This window comes from Danio rerio, chromosome 19 (assembly GCF_049306965.1).
Source record: "Danio rerio strain Tuebingen ecotype United States chromosome 19, GRCz12tu, whole genome shotgun sequence".
NCBI lineage: Eukaryota > Metazoa > Chordata > Actinopteri > Cypriniformes > Danionidae > Danio > Danio rerio.
In genome coordinates, this window is record NC_133194.1 from 46,389,869 (window position 1) to 46,406,883 (window position 17,015).

The 17,015-nt window shown below is 32.9% G+C and overlaps 1 protein-coding gene across 3 annotated transcripts; it reads left to right on the forward strand.

The window, feature by feature from the left end:
• Positions 1-6,845: 6,845 nt before the first annotated feature.
• Positions 6,846-16,487, forward strand: cd164l2 (CD164 sialomucin-like 2). 3 transcript variants are annotated; one of them, XM_073931938.1, is made up of 7 exons: positions 6,846-6,908; positions 7,132-7,234; positions 10,669-10,773; positions 13,405-13,482; positions 13,588-13,617; positions 15,513-15,660; positions 15,769-16,487. In XM_073931938.1, the coding sequence occupies exons 2-7, from the start codon at positions 7,159-7,161 to the stop codon at positions 15,782-15,784; spliced, it is 453 nt and encodes a 150-aa protein (XP_073788039.1). In that variant the 5' UTR covers positions 6,846-6,908; positions 7,132-7,158; the 3' UTR covers positions 15,785-16,487. The 3 variants fall into 3 exon arrangements, with proteins under 3 accessions (XP_073788039.1, XP_005159829.1, XP_073788040.1); XM_005159772.6 differs by having other exon boundaries at positions 6,846-6,902; XM_073931939.1 differs by lacking the exons at positions 6,846-6,908; positions 7,132-7,234 and adding an exon at positions 8,485-9,827 and having other exon boundaries at positions 10,199-10,773.
• The last annotated feature ends 528 nt before the right edge of the window (positions 16,488-17,015 follow it).

Consider the following 17,015-nt stretch of genomic DNA (forward strand, 5'->3'; position numbering starts at 1 on the left):
GTTTCATCGATGTCATTGCCGACTGAAATTATAGTTTCAACTTTAAATATGCACCTCACTGAACTTTTACAGAGTTGTTTTTAGAGCATGCGAGTTATTTTAAGTAAACACTGACTGGACTTTTTATGCAATTATGCAATCAGCTTGATTTGAGGACAGGTCATACTGTTAGGGGAAAACAGATGGTACACTGAAAAAAAAAACGATTAATTGGATTTGCTCATATTTTAAGGTAAGTGGTTGCAAACAATTTAGGCTAAATTTAAACGCACAAATTAATTGAGCATTATTAAATATAATTTGTTTAAATTCAGCCCATATGAATTGTTTGCAACCACTTACCTTAAAAATATGAGTAAATCTAATTGATCATTTTTTCTCTGATAGCTGTGATGTGGAAGATGACAGTTGGTTTTTGACTAGTTCAAGCTGGAGTTTAGCTGGTCCTTGTTGGATATTTAGTCGTGAATTTAACAGTAAAATTCATTCATTTATTTTCTTTTCGGCTTATGCCACGTTTAGACTGCATGATTTTCAAAGTAATCCTGTCACAGATGTTTTCACACTGCATGACTATCTGGGCTTGTGTTTCGTCGCTGCTTTGTTTACACTGCAAGATGGATCGGAGATAGGGGATTTCATACTGTACGACTTTACTATAGAAAGAATCGGCGACAATTTTGTCCAAACTACGTCTCACAACCAAAAACACGTAGCATCTTTTGTTATTAACTACATAACGAGAAAGAAGCCTTTAATGGGGTAGAAAATATATTTGCTCACCCTGGTTTGAAGGGAATTAACATTTTTTTCTCAACTTTTTTTTCTTTTTCGACCTGGTTGTGATAATGCTCAGATGACACGTCAAACAGACACGGGTGCTCCTGCCAAATTTACGCTAGTTTTTCCTCCATTTCTTGGGTCCAAATAACCTGCAAATGAGCGCTTTTAAATTCTCCCCAACCTCCCGCTGGCCTGCAGGTACCCACGCTAGTGAATGCTGCTCATTGGCTGTTGGTGATTGTTGATGTTATTTTCAATCAGACCTCATTTCACACGGCATGATTTGAATCGCCGACAGCTTCCGATATTTAGCACGCCAAATCTCTCACGGGTGTCAGCGACTCATCTGCGATTCTCTCAGATCGCGTCTTTGATAGTTCACACTGTTTGATTGTCACTCACATGCACGAGCACCGATTTGCCTGTGATTTCAGGCATTTGTCTGCGATTTCTCAAAACCTGACAGCGAGTCAAAATCAGGGCTAGAATCATGCTGTCTGAACTCGGCATTAGTCCCTTTATTAATCTGGGGCCGCCAGAGTGGAATGAACTGACTGAATGACTGACTGACCCACCCTCCCCCTTCCCTAAACCCAACCAACAGAATTTTAAAAATCACCGATACCCCAAAAAATAAGCCTTTAAAATTGCACTTTAAGTTGAGTATTGGTATCGTGTAAAATAAATAGTAAAACACTTATAATGGCAAAGCTAAAACAATTGCTTATTAGTAATGAGTTATTAAAACTGTTGTCTAAAAAGCTAAAAACCAATGCTAGTGAATGAAAGTTTGAACATAAAAATATTGAAATGATGATGATAAATGATGAAACATTATTCAAAATTCCCTGAATCAACCTAAATCTTTTAGTTTACACAAAGAAGGCTAAATTGAAGGTTCAGAACTGTTCCTAAATAACTAGGATTTATAGCTAAGTGCCCTTGACGTTTCACTGCAAAATTGTTATATAATAGGGATGTAACAATATTGTAAATACCGTCATACCGTAATAGCAATTTCTTTCAATATTACCGTGGTTGTGACTCAATAAAATCATAGGTCTTTTGGTGAAAAGTTTGCTCAGGCGAATGGAGCGAATGGGAGGCAGCGGAAACTACAATTTTCATCAGCCCAGGCGTGGCCATCATCCTTTGCGGTCTGTTTACGCTACAGATCCAGTAATGCAGAAATGGAGTGTGCTCAGGGGCGCCCCCAAGGGGTGGCCAGGGGTGGCCACGGCCACCCCTCGGTAAACTCTGGCCACCCCTGTGGCCACCCCTTTGGCCACCCCAATGTAATTTTGCTGTTGACATTATTGATTTAAATGAACTTATAAATTTCCAATATTTAAATAAATAAATAATTAAAATGCAATCACTAAATTGTTGTTGGTGTTACTGACGTAGCTCTCCCCCTCTGGTTCAATGCTGGTGAAAGCAAACTGACGCATGCGCGCAGAAAACCATTCCCGCGCGCCTCACGCACTCCTGTGTGAATCCCGGTTGGTTGTTTGCATGCACGCCGACAAAATAGGCACCGCTCATGCGCCGTGAAACTGAAGCAACAGCCTTTTGTGCAGAAGTGTCGGCACGCAGCGAGTTTTGAAAGTCGACTAAAGTTTATATAATATGATGATGACGATGATGTTACTTTCACTAAGCATGCCTTTAAAGCAGAAAGGAGGGAAAATGAGTCAGCGAGGTAAGACTTCATAACATGATTTCTCAGCCATGATCTGGTCTAAGACCACAGATAATTCTATAATACATTTTTTGTATTCTTTAGAATTGTCATAATTAATTTTCATGCAAAAGGTTTCTTAAGTGATCATGGCATATCACTCCTGTTGTTGTTTTCCAGTAATATTTAGGATTGATTTCTGTTATTTATTTAGAATAATAATTGTATAATAATATTAATTGTATTTATTTAGAATAAATATAAATAAATTGTTATATTTATTGAATAACAAATCTAACAATTCAAAAGAGGTGGGGGGTGTATAGGGTGGTTCGGCCAGGGTTTCATTTAAACTAGAACCACCACTACCCTCCCTGATCGTCGTTGACAACACGCACACACCTTCAAAAGACAGCAATGGCTATTTAATATTTACCTTAAGCTACAGTATATCAATAGAAGAAGCTGCATTAAATGGCTCAAAAAGCAATATGGATAAATAATATTATTAGGTATAGTGAGTGTGTATATAGTAATGCCTTTCATTCAGTTTGTTCATTTGTTTGGGTTATTAATAAACTCATTATTCTTTCATTCATTTTCTTTTTGGCTTAGTCCCTTTATTAATCCAGGGTCACCACAGCAGAATGAACCGCCAACTTATCTAGCACATTTTTACACAGCGGATGCCCTTCCAGCTGCAACCCATCACTGGGAATAATAAACTCATTAATCTTCATTAATTTTAAACATAGCATATACCGTATGCTGTACAATAAAGGCACGTAAAAAAAGAAGTTATTTATACAGTATGTGAAAAGTGTTTTTAAACTAAACATAGATTTTTATTTGGTTTGCACATGTACTTGTTGAATTATTTTAAGGAATAAATAGCAATATTTCACGAAGAATTAATTAAATGAATAAAAACTACATTATTTCATTTACCAGAAACAAAAATATAACATTACACTGAATTCATAATTTTTTTGTGTGCCACCCCAAGATTTGGTGCGGCCTCTTCTGGCCACCCCTAAGAAAATTTTCTGGGGGCGCCACTGAGTGTGCTGCTAGTAGTAGCAAAGAAAAAGAGCTAAAAATGGTCGAACCTACAGCGGGTTTTAAATCAGATGTGTGGAAGCATTTCAGTTTCTCTCTGAAAAGAAACAAGAAAGAAGAAAAGGTGACAGAAAAAAGGGAATGCAGGCACTGCCAGACTGTGCTGAAATACAAATCTGGGAATACGACTAACATGATGGGGATTCTTTTAGTCAAGAGGACAGCAGAACACAGCACACTGCTCAGATTGATGGAGACATTGACTTGTACCACCAAGAGACCTCTATCTCACTCATGGCTTGTCCTTTCGAGTGGTGTTTTTTTTTACATGGTTTAATAATTTTTGTTATTAAAATTGAATAATTTAAGTTCCTGTTTGAATGTCATTGATCTGTTCAGTGTTGAGGTAACCTGAACATTCTAGCACTTTTTTTGAGTCTCTTCAATAGTTTTGTTTTTCCTTTAAATAATTCAATAAATACCGTACCGTGCCATTCATACCGAGGTATTACCGTATCGTGAAATTTTGATACCGTTACATCCCTATTATATAATAAAACATCACAGTCCTGATGCACATTATGTGTCTCCAACACCAAACGAATCTACAGCAGCAGCTCATTTAAACTAATTAAACTAAAATTTAACTCTTCTTATTTTCTGAGCATGTCAACATAAGAATCATTTAAAAATCCTAATTATTTAAGAAATAAGAGCACAGAAAAAAATACAGTCTCTTTCTGTCATATCCATTATGTACTGTATGTCCTGTAAGTATCTTCTTTCTGAAAATAATAAGAGCACAGACACTGTTTAGCATTCCACTGTTGTATCTCCTTGTGCTCATTTTTGGCGGGAAGTCTGTCTGCGTGAGTGTGTGTGAATGTGTGTGTGTCTACTGCGGAATTTCTCCCCGTTACCTAATGCCTTCAGAGCGCATGCGCGGCTTTATCTCTCTGCACCTAGTCCTCCCTGGAGAAAATAACCGCCCACTCTCTGTCTATTCATGCGCTTTGGCACAACCTATTGATCCGTCTGTGCGTCGTGAGACATTACAAAACCGTTTGAGGGGTGATGGTGTGGGTTAGGGAGATTCTCTGTGGGTTTTAAGTGATCTGTGGGAAGGCAGTGTGAAAACAAATGCAGAGATTTCCCAGATGTGTCAAAAAAATGATGTGATAGCAGTGACTACGTCCTCCTACAGTACGCAGGCATATGGACTCCTACACCTATTCGTACACATTCACTATATAATCATCATCATCATCACCTCCGCTGTTCAGCTCATGTTGTCATTTTTGATTACTGTTAAAAGGGTTTTGGAGGACGGTGAAGATGCGGATGACTTGAGGGACATTGAAGGTGAAGATGTTATATAAGTATCAGTCTCTCTCTCTCTCTCTGACCCTGTTCTTCCATATGGCAGATTTTTTTTTTTTTTTGAGTGTTAGCTGAAGCCTCTAAATGCCAACATACAGTGCTCTCAGTATGAATGTGAATATTTTTATCAATTTCTAAGTGAATATTGGTAATATATACTGCTCGAAAAATAAAGGGAACACCTAAACAACACAATGTAACTCCAAGCGTTCCCTTTATTTATTTATTTATTTATTTTTTAGCAGTATATTCTGGTGCATTTGAACAAAACAGAATTATTAAACTGATAAATTTATTGCAATAGCATTTTAGTAACTGGATATCATTAGAAAGCCAGTGTAAAAAATCCTGGGTACTACACAATTCCTTCATGTTGTCAAAACACAAATGGATTAAGTTAACTTAATAGTTTTCACAAATTTAAGCGGATTGAATATAAAACAATTAGGTTGTACCTCGAAACTTAAAAAAATGTGTTGTTTCAATTGAAAATGAAAAGGCAGCAAAAGTCTTTAGATAATACATTTAAATTCATGCAAAATATTGCAAAAATAAATGACAAACTACAAAAATTCAACACAATTTTATAGATTTTGTGTTTTTCCTGATTTTTGATGCTTTATATACTTTGATGCTATTACTTATAAACCTAATTTCTTAATTTTAGGCAGGTAACAAGCAAGTAGTAAACAGTGTAAATTGGTACTTGAACTTAAGTTCAACCAAATTTGAAAAAAAGATATATTAAAAAACAGGTCAGGGACAAAATGTTCTTTTTTAGTGTCTGCATCAAATAAAATAGAAGCATTTTAAATGTAACTTATGTCAATACTTTGAGGTTTCAAAATGTATTTGTGAAAATGACGAATTAAAATTACTGTTCATAATTTAATATGATGTAATTATGTTAATTGAAAGAACATGCTTTTATGATCTGTCCTTATTAAAATAACTAAATGAACATGTAACAAGAGTTTTGGTATATTAACTATTGGTACAGTGAACTTAAGTATAACCAACATGTATACATTTCAGTGAGTAAAAAAGATCGGGGTAAAAATAAAATAAAATTAAATTAAAAATTAAATAAAAAAGAATAAAACAAAATGAAATAAAAAAGAGCAAAATAAAATAAAATAAGAATAATAAAATAAAATAAAAAATAAAAGACAATAAAAATAAAATAAAATAAAAAATAATAAAATAAATCTCCCCGTGTTGTCATGGGTTTCCTCCAGGTGCTCCAGTTTCCCCCACAAGTCCAAAAACACGTGGTTTAGGTGAATTAAGCTAAAATTGTCCATAGTGTATGTGTGTGAATGAGTATGTGTGGCGTAAAACATATGCTGAATAAGTTAGTGGTTCATTCCGCTGTGGCGGATTAATAAAGGGACTAAGCCGAAAAAAAAATGAACGAAGCAAAAATAAAATAAAATAAATATCAAATAAAATAAATTTTAAATAAAATTGTTTAAAAATAATATAAATATATTAAAATTATATAAAATAAAATAAAAAATGAAATAAATAAAAATCTAAAATAAAATAACCATGAAAAGAAGCAAAAGCTATATTAAATTTCATCGTTTTGATGCTTGAAAACCTCTAATCATCTTTGACCTATAATATACTGTATGGAATCAACACCATATGTTTTTTTGTTTTGTTTTTTGTCTCAAAGACGTTTCTAAACCACCAGGGAGATATACAATCAGAAAAAAGGGTCAAAAGATCCAATACAGACATGCTGATGACAGTTTTGACAAATTTCTGCAGTCAGCCTGTGAAACAGCAGAATATGTTCGGTGGTGTGGATATCAAGACATGGTCATTAGCCATTTGGTTGCCAAGTTACCTGTCTCACATTACACACCTTCCAGTCTCCCTGAATCAGAGAGCATGACGTCAACCCACACACACACACACACACAGTTGACAGTTCACAACGACCTTTCGTCTGGAGGACAAAGACATTTAGGACTGGATGTCAGCTTGACAGGCACGTGTGCGTTCATGACTTTTACTCTTTAATTTTTAGTTTCAGCTTTCTTTATTTGTGTGTTTCTTTTAGTTCTTTCTCAACTTGTTGACATCTAGTGGTCAGTGTTTACCCTGGCAGATTCAGAAGTCTAGACTCTTTCTTTTTTTATATTATTTAACTCAGGATACAAATTTGAATCTGAATGAGGAGCTTCATGCATTGCGCTCACAGTTTGTGTTCATTATAGGTGGGATTTACTGTCGATTGTTTGAGGATGAGGTGTGTGTGGGCCGCACTTTGTGGGATTGCGCTGCTAATGCAGGTTGTTATGACCAATTCACAGACCACGGGTAAGTATCAGTGCAACAGTTAGCTTATTCTGAGCTGTATTAAAAGATCATATTATAATTTAAGGATATCAAAAACGGTCTTTTTTGACAAATGGGTAAAAACTGTGTGGTTTCCAGAAAAGTGGCAATGCATAAAACATTTAAAATGACATTACTTAATATTTTAGGACTGCACAGTGACGCTTCAAAGGTCTTATAATGTTATCAAATTGTTTTTGTTATAAATATGCCTGACAATATTTGTTGGTATATACTGCTAATGCAGGTTATTCTAACCAATTCACAGACCATGGATAGGTATCAGTGCAACAGTTAGCTTATTCTGAGCTGTATTAAAAGATCATATTAAGTGTTATTATATTATATTAGGGATCAATGGGTAACACAGAGTGATTTGCAGATAAAGTGGCAATGCATAAAATATTTAAAATTACATTACTTAATATTTTAGGGCTGCACAGTGTCGCTTCAAAGGTCTTATAATATTTATCAAATTATTTTTATTCTAAATATGTCTGATATTTGTTGATATAAACTGCTAACGCAGGTTATTATGACTAATTCAAAGGCCACGGATAGGTATCAGTGCAACAGTTAGCTTACTCTGAACTTAATAAAAAGATCATATTAAGTGTTATTATATTATATGAGGGATCAAAAATGGTCTTTTTTGACAAATGAGTAAAACTGAGTGGTTTGCAGATAAAGTGGCAATGCATAAAATATTTAAAATGACATTACTTAATATTTTTGGACTGCACAGTGACCCTGAAAGTGTCTTTAATATGTTATTAAATGTTTTTTGTTAAACAGTAAATATATATTACAATACTTGTTGTTATATGTATCAAATGCAGGTTATTATGACCAATTCACAGACCACAGATACGTATCAGTGCAACAGTTCACTTATTCTGAGCTGTATTAAATGATCATGTTAAATGTTAATAATTTTATGAGGGATCAATGGGTAAAACCGAGTGGTTTAAAGAGAGGTGGCAATGCATAAAATATTTAAAATGAAATTACTTTATATTTTAGGACTGCACAGCGATGTTACAAAGGTTGTTTAATATGTTATCAAATGGGTTTTGTTATAATATGCCTGACAATATTTTTATGAATTGAGGCTGTGAATTTAGACTAATTCACAGAATTTAGACTAATTCACAGAATTTAGACTAATTCACAGACCACAAATAAGTATCAGTGCAACGGTTAGGTTATTAACTGAATTAAAAGATCATATAAAGTGTTATTATATTATATTAGAGATCAAAAATTTTATTTTTTGACAAATGGGTAAAAACGAGTAGTTTGTAGATAAAGTGGCAATGCATTAAATATATAAAATGACATTACTTAATATTTCAGGACTGCACAGTAAAAGGTATTTTAATGTTATCAAATGTTTTTTGTTAAAATATGCCTGACAATATTGTTTGGTATTTACTGCTAATGCAGGTTATTTAAACCAATTCACAGACCACATGTTAGTCTCAAGGCAACAGTTAGCTTATTCTGAGCTGTATAAAAAGATCATATTAAGTGTTGTTATATTTTAAGGGAACAAAAAATATCTTGTTGACAAATGGGTTAAACTGATTGGTTTGCAGATAAAGTGGCAATGTATAAAATATTTTAAATTACATAAAGTTTTATTTAAATTTATTCATTCTAGTTTATTTGTACAGCGCTTTTCACAATTACTATTGTTTTAAAGCAGCTTTGCAAAAGGTGCACTTTATTGCATTACAATCAGATTGGGAATAGTGAAGATTAATAGTTAACTTTATTAGTTATTAATGACTTCAATTAATTAACTAGTAACTAATAGCTCTTAACAGTTAATGTTATTTTATAGTTATTTTAGGAATGCACAATGATCCTTAAAAAAATTTTGTTTATTATGTTATCAAATGTTTTTTATATATAAATATTCCAGTTAATAATTGTTGGTATATACTGCTAATGTAGGTTATAATGTCCAATTCACAAACCACAGTTAAGTATCAGTGCAACAGCTTATTCTGAGCTGTATTAAAAGATCATGTTTAATGTCATTATATTTTAAGGGATCAAAAAATATCTTGTTGCCAAATGGGTAAAACCGAGTGGTTTAAAGAGGAGTGGCAATGTATAAAAATTTTTAAATGACATCACTTTACAAGTTTATTTGTTCAAGTTCATTTATATAGCGCTATTCACAATAATTATTGTTTCAAAGCAGCTTCAAAAAAGGTGCAAGTTATTGCATTACAATTAAATTGGGAAAAGTAAAGGTTATTAGGTACCATAACTTTATTAGTTACTAATAACTTCAAATAATTAACTAGTAAGTAATGGCTTTAACAGATAAAGTTATTAAATAGTTATTTTAGGATCCTTCAAAGGTTGTTTTTATAAGTTATCAAATGTTTTTTATTATAAACATGCCTGACATTATTTGTTGGTATACACTGTTACACTGAAAGACACTTTAGTAAATGTAAATTGTTTTAAATAGATTTCATTCATACATTCATTTTCTTTTCAGCTTAGTCCCTTTATTAATCTGGGGTTGCCACAGCGGAATGAACTGCCAACTTATCCAGCATATGTTTTAAGCAGCGGATGCCCTTCCAGCTGCAACCCATCACTGGGAAACTTAAATAGATTTCACATTAAGCTAATTTAACCTTAGTTTGATATTTTTTCCCTGAATTATCTGATATCTATTAGATAATCTATAATGAATAATTTCATTACATATAACAAATTGCATATTTTGATGATTTTTGTTGATTTCATGAATATAAAACATAAAAATAAATAGTAATACTAACAGTTTAGTTCATCATATGTACTTTTGGTGGTGCTTTATTTTAGTACTAATACTAATATCTCATAATACTTCAAAACTTGGTGCATTAACCTTTTATAAAATAATGAAATATTTCCCAGTACTGGGTTGCAGCTGGAAAGGCATCCGCTGTGTAAAACATTTGCTGGAATAGCTGCCGGTTCATTCCGATGTGGCGACCCCTGATAAATAAAGGAAAGAGCCGAAGGAAAATTAATGAATAATGAAATGCGGTAGCTTGCTGTGTATTTAGCAATGTTTCTACTGTATTTTTAACACTAAATTTCTGCCAATTAAAGAGTTTCTTGGTCAGTTTGGGATTCATTCTGAGAAATGGACAATTTTAGAGTCACTGAGCTTGAGAAAAGGTTTTGATGATCTGAAATGTGTTGGTTCTTCCGCAGTTGAAAGACAATTTACTTTATACTCTATCAATTCATTATAATCTCATTTTTCTCTGTTACATTATGATTCATCTTTACTCTAATTATTAGTCTTTCGACAGTTTCTCTCTTAAACCTAAACATATGAAGTGTAATGTGAGCTGCTGAGAATATAACCTTACGTCTTTTATCTCCTGACGGATTGACAGGTTCCCCCATTGTAGACTGTTCTCAATTTAACTCATGTGATTCCTGCATCAGCGGAGACCCGGCCCTCAACCTGACACGATGTGTTTGGCAAAGCTGTAATGACGGTAAAAAACACATGTATTATATTTAGTTTAGATGTATTCTCCTGTGCAATGTCTATGTTGTTCACACACACACACACATACAGAGGATCCCACTGATGGACATGTGATCCTAGCCATGGAGAGCGATCTCAGGAACAACCTGGTGAATTATTCAAACACGGGCACACGCACAGTTACAGCTGCCGTCCACACAGACATCAGTGTTAGTAAATAATTCAACACCATTATCTAGCCTCCTGGAAATGAGTGTGTGTGTGAGAATGAAGAGAGAAGAGAGAGATGTTCAACAAGAAGCAGCATCTTTTAGTCTGTTCATGCTCTGTTGCCAAGGTAACCAAATCTGAAACATGGTCTCTCTCTCTCGCTCTCTCTCATAGACCCATTTCTAAGATATAACTAGACTTGCATGCTGACAGTGCCCATCGATTTTTACACAAACACAACCATTTAGATGGGGACATTCTATAGGCTTGTTTTCATATACAGCTAAATCTGGCAATAGCTCTTTAAAGGGGGACTTATTATGCACCTTGTAAAATAAGTCACTGATGTCCCTACACTCTCAGAAAAAAAGGTAGACGGTGGTTCAAATTGTGTTTCTTAAGGAACAGTTTTGTACATTTGTAAAAGTTGTACCTCATATGGCACAGAAAATACCTCTTATGGTACTGTTATGTACCTTTTATAGTACAATTAAAATGAAGGTACTCGATTGTTCTCATAAATAAGGTACATACCTGTAGGACAACTCCTTCTTTATTACAATATCTATGAAAATAAATATGACTGGAAAGACAAAGTGATTTTATGGATAATTTCCATATTAAAACATGAATAATATTTTAAGAGCATATGTTTAAAGAAATTCGTAAATCAAAGAAACTGGTAAATCAAAACTATAGGTATTGTAAACTAAACTTAAGGGCATTTTTAATCAACATTTGGTAAGCATTTTCTGATGAATACAGTTTCATTATTGATACACTCTCAGAAATAAACGTACCAAGCTGTCACTGGGGTGGTACCTTTTCAAAAGGTACACATTTGTACTTAAAAGGTACATATTGGCACCTTAACAGTATATATTAGTCCCTAAGAATTTTAAGAGGAACACTTTTGTACTTTTAAGGTACTAATATGTATCCTTGAGGTATTAATATGGACCTTTTAGGTACAAATTTGTACCTTTTGAAAATGTAACACCCCAGTGACCGCTCTTGTAGCTTTATTTCGGAGAGTGCCTCAGCTTTAAACGTTTGCTTTCCATTACGCACGTGAGCTGGCAAAGTCCTGCATATGCAAAGTGTTCATGCAGACATTTAAGTATTGTAAAACTAATCAAACATTGAGCAGATCTCGTTACACTACTTTTGCATAATTTGATTTCTATTTTAAAATGAAGTAAATTTAATGAACTTTTAAGTGATTACAAATATTTTGTGTGAAATTGGAGAAAAAAAAAGTTTCATATTGTAGATGGGAGAATGTCTTTCTGTAACATTTTTGTGAAAAAAAAAATCATAAGATTTATGTTAAAGTATTTTTATTCCTTATTAAAACCTACTGTACAGATATACTGATGCACATGCAGTGTCGTCCTTAAAAGTTTACATTTAACATGATTGTTCTTTATGAACTAAGAATAATAGTGCAAAAACTGCCTCTAAATCTAATATTTTACTGATTGTTCCTTATATTGACCTATTATAATGAATTAATGAATATGTAAGTTTAGTGTTGTGAATAGCTATACTACACTGAATTCTTACTCACTATCAGTTACTCACATTTACATTTTCATCATTTATAATCATTTTATATTAAGATCTTGCATTTGTGTGGTCGAAGTATGTCATAAATGTCTTATTTTACTATTTTTATGGGGACATTTAAGCCCCACAAAAACAGTATAACATTATTATTCTGTTAAAATGCACTTACTATACACCATTGTACTATACTTACTGTACAATTATACACTATTGTACTATAGTTACTGTACTATTATAAAGCATTATACAATAGGATAAGTAACGTAAACATAGCCTAAATTCCAATCTCATTCATCTAAAATAAATCCAAAAAGTCAGAATTATAAGATTAAATGTCACAATTAACATTGTAATAGCTACTTCTGTGGTAGGAAAGTATTTGCTCAACAAACTACAAGTTTTTATTATAACAAGATAATAAAATAAAAAATAGGATGTAAAATGTAGCACACAGGACGGACTATTTTTACAGCCGGAAGCCGTCGACGCCATGTTAGCGTCGTGTTTCTTTCGTTTTTATGACTTTGTGAGGAACAGAATGATAGAGAATTGTACAGTTCGATAAATTATATTGTTTCTTAACAACCGTACCGTATGTTTAGATCGTTTTAGATGGTAAAACGTCTTTTCAAAATACGCATGATCCAGGTTTTTTCCTCCGCGAGTCCGCAGCCTCGTCTTCATCCGTGTTAAACTTAATGTAAGGTCAATTGACCAATCAGAATCAAGTGTCACAAACGTTGGCGTACTACGTGAATGTGGCTGAAAGTTAACAAAGATATTTACTATTTAATTATGGTATATGTTATATGTGTATATATATCTATGGAATGTAAATGTGATATATAATTTTTTTCAGGAAATGACACAAGATGTATGTCTGACACTGACGACTATGGAGGCTGCTCTGTCTACAATGAAACGGGCATGTGCCAAAGTGAGCAAAAATGTATATAGTTTGTAGGCTATAAGCTGTGTGTATATTTGCAAATGAGTAAGCCTGATTGCTAACAGTAGCCTATATGTGTTTATATTGTGGTAGATGGTGGATCTGCTGATAGTGGTGGCACAGGTGAGGCTTTAGTTTTTACTGTATTCGTTTTTTATTCTTTATATAGTTGTAGTCAGGATTATTAGCCCCCTTTTGTTTTTTGTTTTTTTGTTTTTTCTTTTTTAAATATTTCCCAAATTATGTTTAACAGAGCAAGGACATTTTCACAGTATGTCTGATAATATTCTTTCTTCTGGAAAAAGTCTTATTTGTTTTATTTAGGCTAAAATAAAAGCAGTTTTTAATTTTTTAAACACAATTATAAGGACAATATTATTAGCCCACTTAAGCTATTTGCTTTTGACTGTCTACAGAACAAACATTATACAATAACTTGCCTAATTATCCTAACCTGCCTAGTGAACCTAATTTACCTAGTTAAGCCTTTAAATGTCACTTTAAGCTGTATAGAAGTGTCTTGAAAAATATCTAGTCAAATATTATGTGCTGTCATCATGGCAAAGATAAAATAAATCAGTTATTAGAGATGCGTTATTAAAACTATTATGCTTTGAAATGTGTTGAAAAAATCTTCTCTCCGTTAAACAGAAATTGAGGAAAAAATAAACAGAGGGGCTTATAATTCAGGGTGTTTAATAAATCTGACTTCAACTGTACAGTAATTCAAATATTTCCCATCAAGTGATGTTTGACAGAGCAAAACATTTTTACAGTATTTCTTATATATTTATCTATACATTTACCTTTATTTCTTGTGAATAAAGTCTTATTTCTGTTAGTTTAGCTGGATATAAACATGTTTTTTATTTTTAAAACAATTTTTAAGGTCAATATTATTAGCCGTCTTAAGACATTGTTTGTTTTCAAATTGCTATAGAACAAACCACTGTTGTACTCGCCTAGTTACCCCAATTAACCTAATTAAGCCTTCAAATTGCACTTACTAGTATCTTACAAAATAGCTAGAAAATGTTTATTTACAGTCATCTTGGCAAATACAAAACAATTGTCATTAGAAATTAGTTGTGTTGGAAAAATATTATGTTCATTTATTATAACTTTTAAAAATATTTAAAACTCTACTAGAGGGAGGATAATTTTGATATCAACTGCATATAATTTTTATAATATCCAATTTTATTTTCAAATTTACAGTTAAAGTCAGAATTATTTGCCCCCCTGAATTATTAGCCCCCCTGTTTATTTCTTCCCCAATTTATGTTTAACGGAGATTAAAAAAATTTTCAACACATTTCTAAACATAATACTTTTAATAACTTATCTCTAATAACTGATTTATTTTATCTTTGCCATGATGACAGAAAATAATATTTTACTAGATATTTTTCAAGACACTTCTATATAGCTTAAAGTGACATTTAAAGGCTTAACTAGGTTAATTAGGGTAACTAGGCTGTTACCCTAGTATAATGTATAATGATGGTTTGTTCTGTAGATTATCAAAAAATATATACTGTAGCTTAAATGGGCTAATAATTTTGACCTTAAAATGGTGTTTAAAAATATTAATAACTGCTTTTATTCTAGCCGAAATAAAACAAATAAGACTTTCTCCAGAAGAAAAAATATTATCAGACATACTGTGAAAATTTACTTACTCTGTTAAACATCATTTGGAAAATATTTAAAAAAAGAAAAAAAATTCAAAGGGGGCTAATAATTCTGACTATAGATGTATGTAAAGCAAATCATATTGTACAAACATTACCAGACATTTTACTTAACCGAAAGCAAACAAAAAAACAAACAAAAAATTCAATATATATAAAAATAAATAAATAAATACTCAAAGCATGCAACTAAGAAATGGAAGGTAGAAAGGGTGCCCAATTTTTTCTTCTAGGCTGTTGTTGATCCTCTGATAGTATCTTCTCAGTTTCAACTGTATATTAAGTATTATTCTTTGCCTTTTTATGCTCATGTTTGACACACAGATAACACGACTCCAGGCCCTCAGTTCTCCCAGGCATCCTTCGATCTGTCCAGCTTCATTGGGGGAATCATCCTGGTGCTGGTGTTGCAAGCTGGAGGATTTTTTGCAATGCGCTTCCTCAAAACTAAGGACAGCACCTATGAAACTATGTGAGTGATCTAAAGATATGTTTGTTCAGTTTTGTCGTTTGATAATGCAGTGTATATCTTCATTTTGCATGTATATGTTTTATAATGTTTTCTTATCCTCTTTTACAGTGATCAACCTCAATGAAATGCACTGGAGAAACAATTGTAGCACAGAATATAAAATGAAGCATATTTTTGAAGAAATTAATGTTGCATTGGCGAAAAGTCTGTACTTTTTTTCATTTTGCTGGTCTTAAAGGGATAGTTCAACCAAAAAATTTACATTTAATAACCATTTACTCACCTGTAAGTGGTTTATGTTGATCAAAAAAGAAGATATTTTGAAGAATGTTGGAATCCATTGGCTTCCATAGTAGGAAAACAAATGGAAGTCAATGGTTACCAGTTTCCAACATTTTTCAAAGTATCTTCTTTTGTGTTTAACATAAAAAAGAAACTCAAAATAGGATTGTGACAAGTAAAGGGTGTGTAAATAAAAAAGTGAACTATCCCTTTTAAACCTTAATATTTTTATTGTTTGGTTCAGTTATCAGAAACTATTGTGTGTGTGTGTGTGTGTGTGTGTGTGTGTGTGTATGAGAAATATGAGAAGAAAAGACAAATATACCAGTGGATTGTTCATGTTTGAGTGTTATCTGTTTGGGTTATTTAGTTTCTCTTGTTAATTTATTTCAAATAGCATTGAGCTATGTCATATCTGGAATAATTGCATGCCCTTTTATTGAATGCTATGTGTTTTGTAGTTAATTACTTGGTGTCATGTCGCAATAAGTTTGTTATTATTTCTTTATGAAAAATGAAGCAATAAAGTGGGATGTTATACAGTATTAACCCTGCAGGTGTCAGTAGAATGCAATCTATAAAAGTATCTAACTCTATCTTTTTCTTTTCATTCATTCATTCATTCATTTATTCATTCATTTATTCATTTTCCTTCCGCTTAGTCTCTTTAATTATCAAGGCAACCCACAGCGGAATAAACCGCCAACTATTCTAGCATATGTTTTAAGCAAGGGATGTCTTCCAACCACAATTGTGCACTGAAAAACACTCACATTCACGCACATTCTGTACAGCCAATTTAGTTTATTAAATTGTGGGGGAAACTGGAGCACCCGGAAGAAACCCACGCTAATACGGGGAGAACATGCAAACTCCACACAGAAATACCAACTGTCCCAGCTGGGAGGCCATAGTGCTACCCATTGCATGTGCCTTTTAAGTTATTTTGTTAGATTAGTTCTGGCTTTGTCTTTAGTACTGACTAATCTAATGTACATGCTCAAGTATATTGTTGTAAGCGTTCATATAGAAAATATTATTTTACAAGAGAGATCTGTGAGTGGCATACTCAT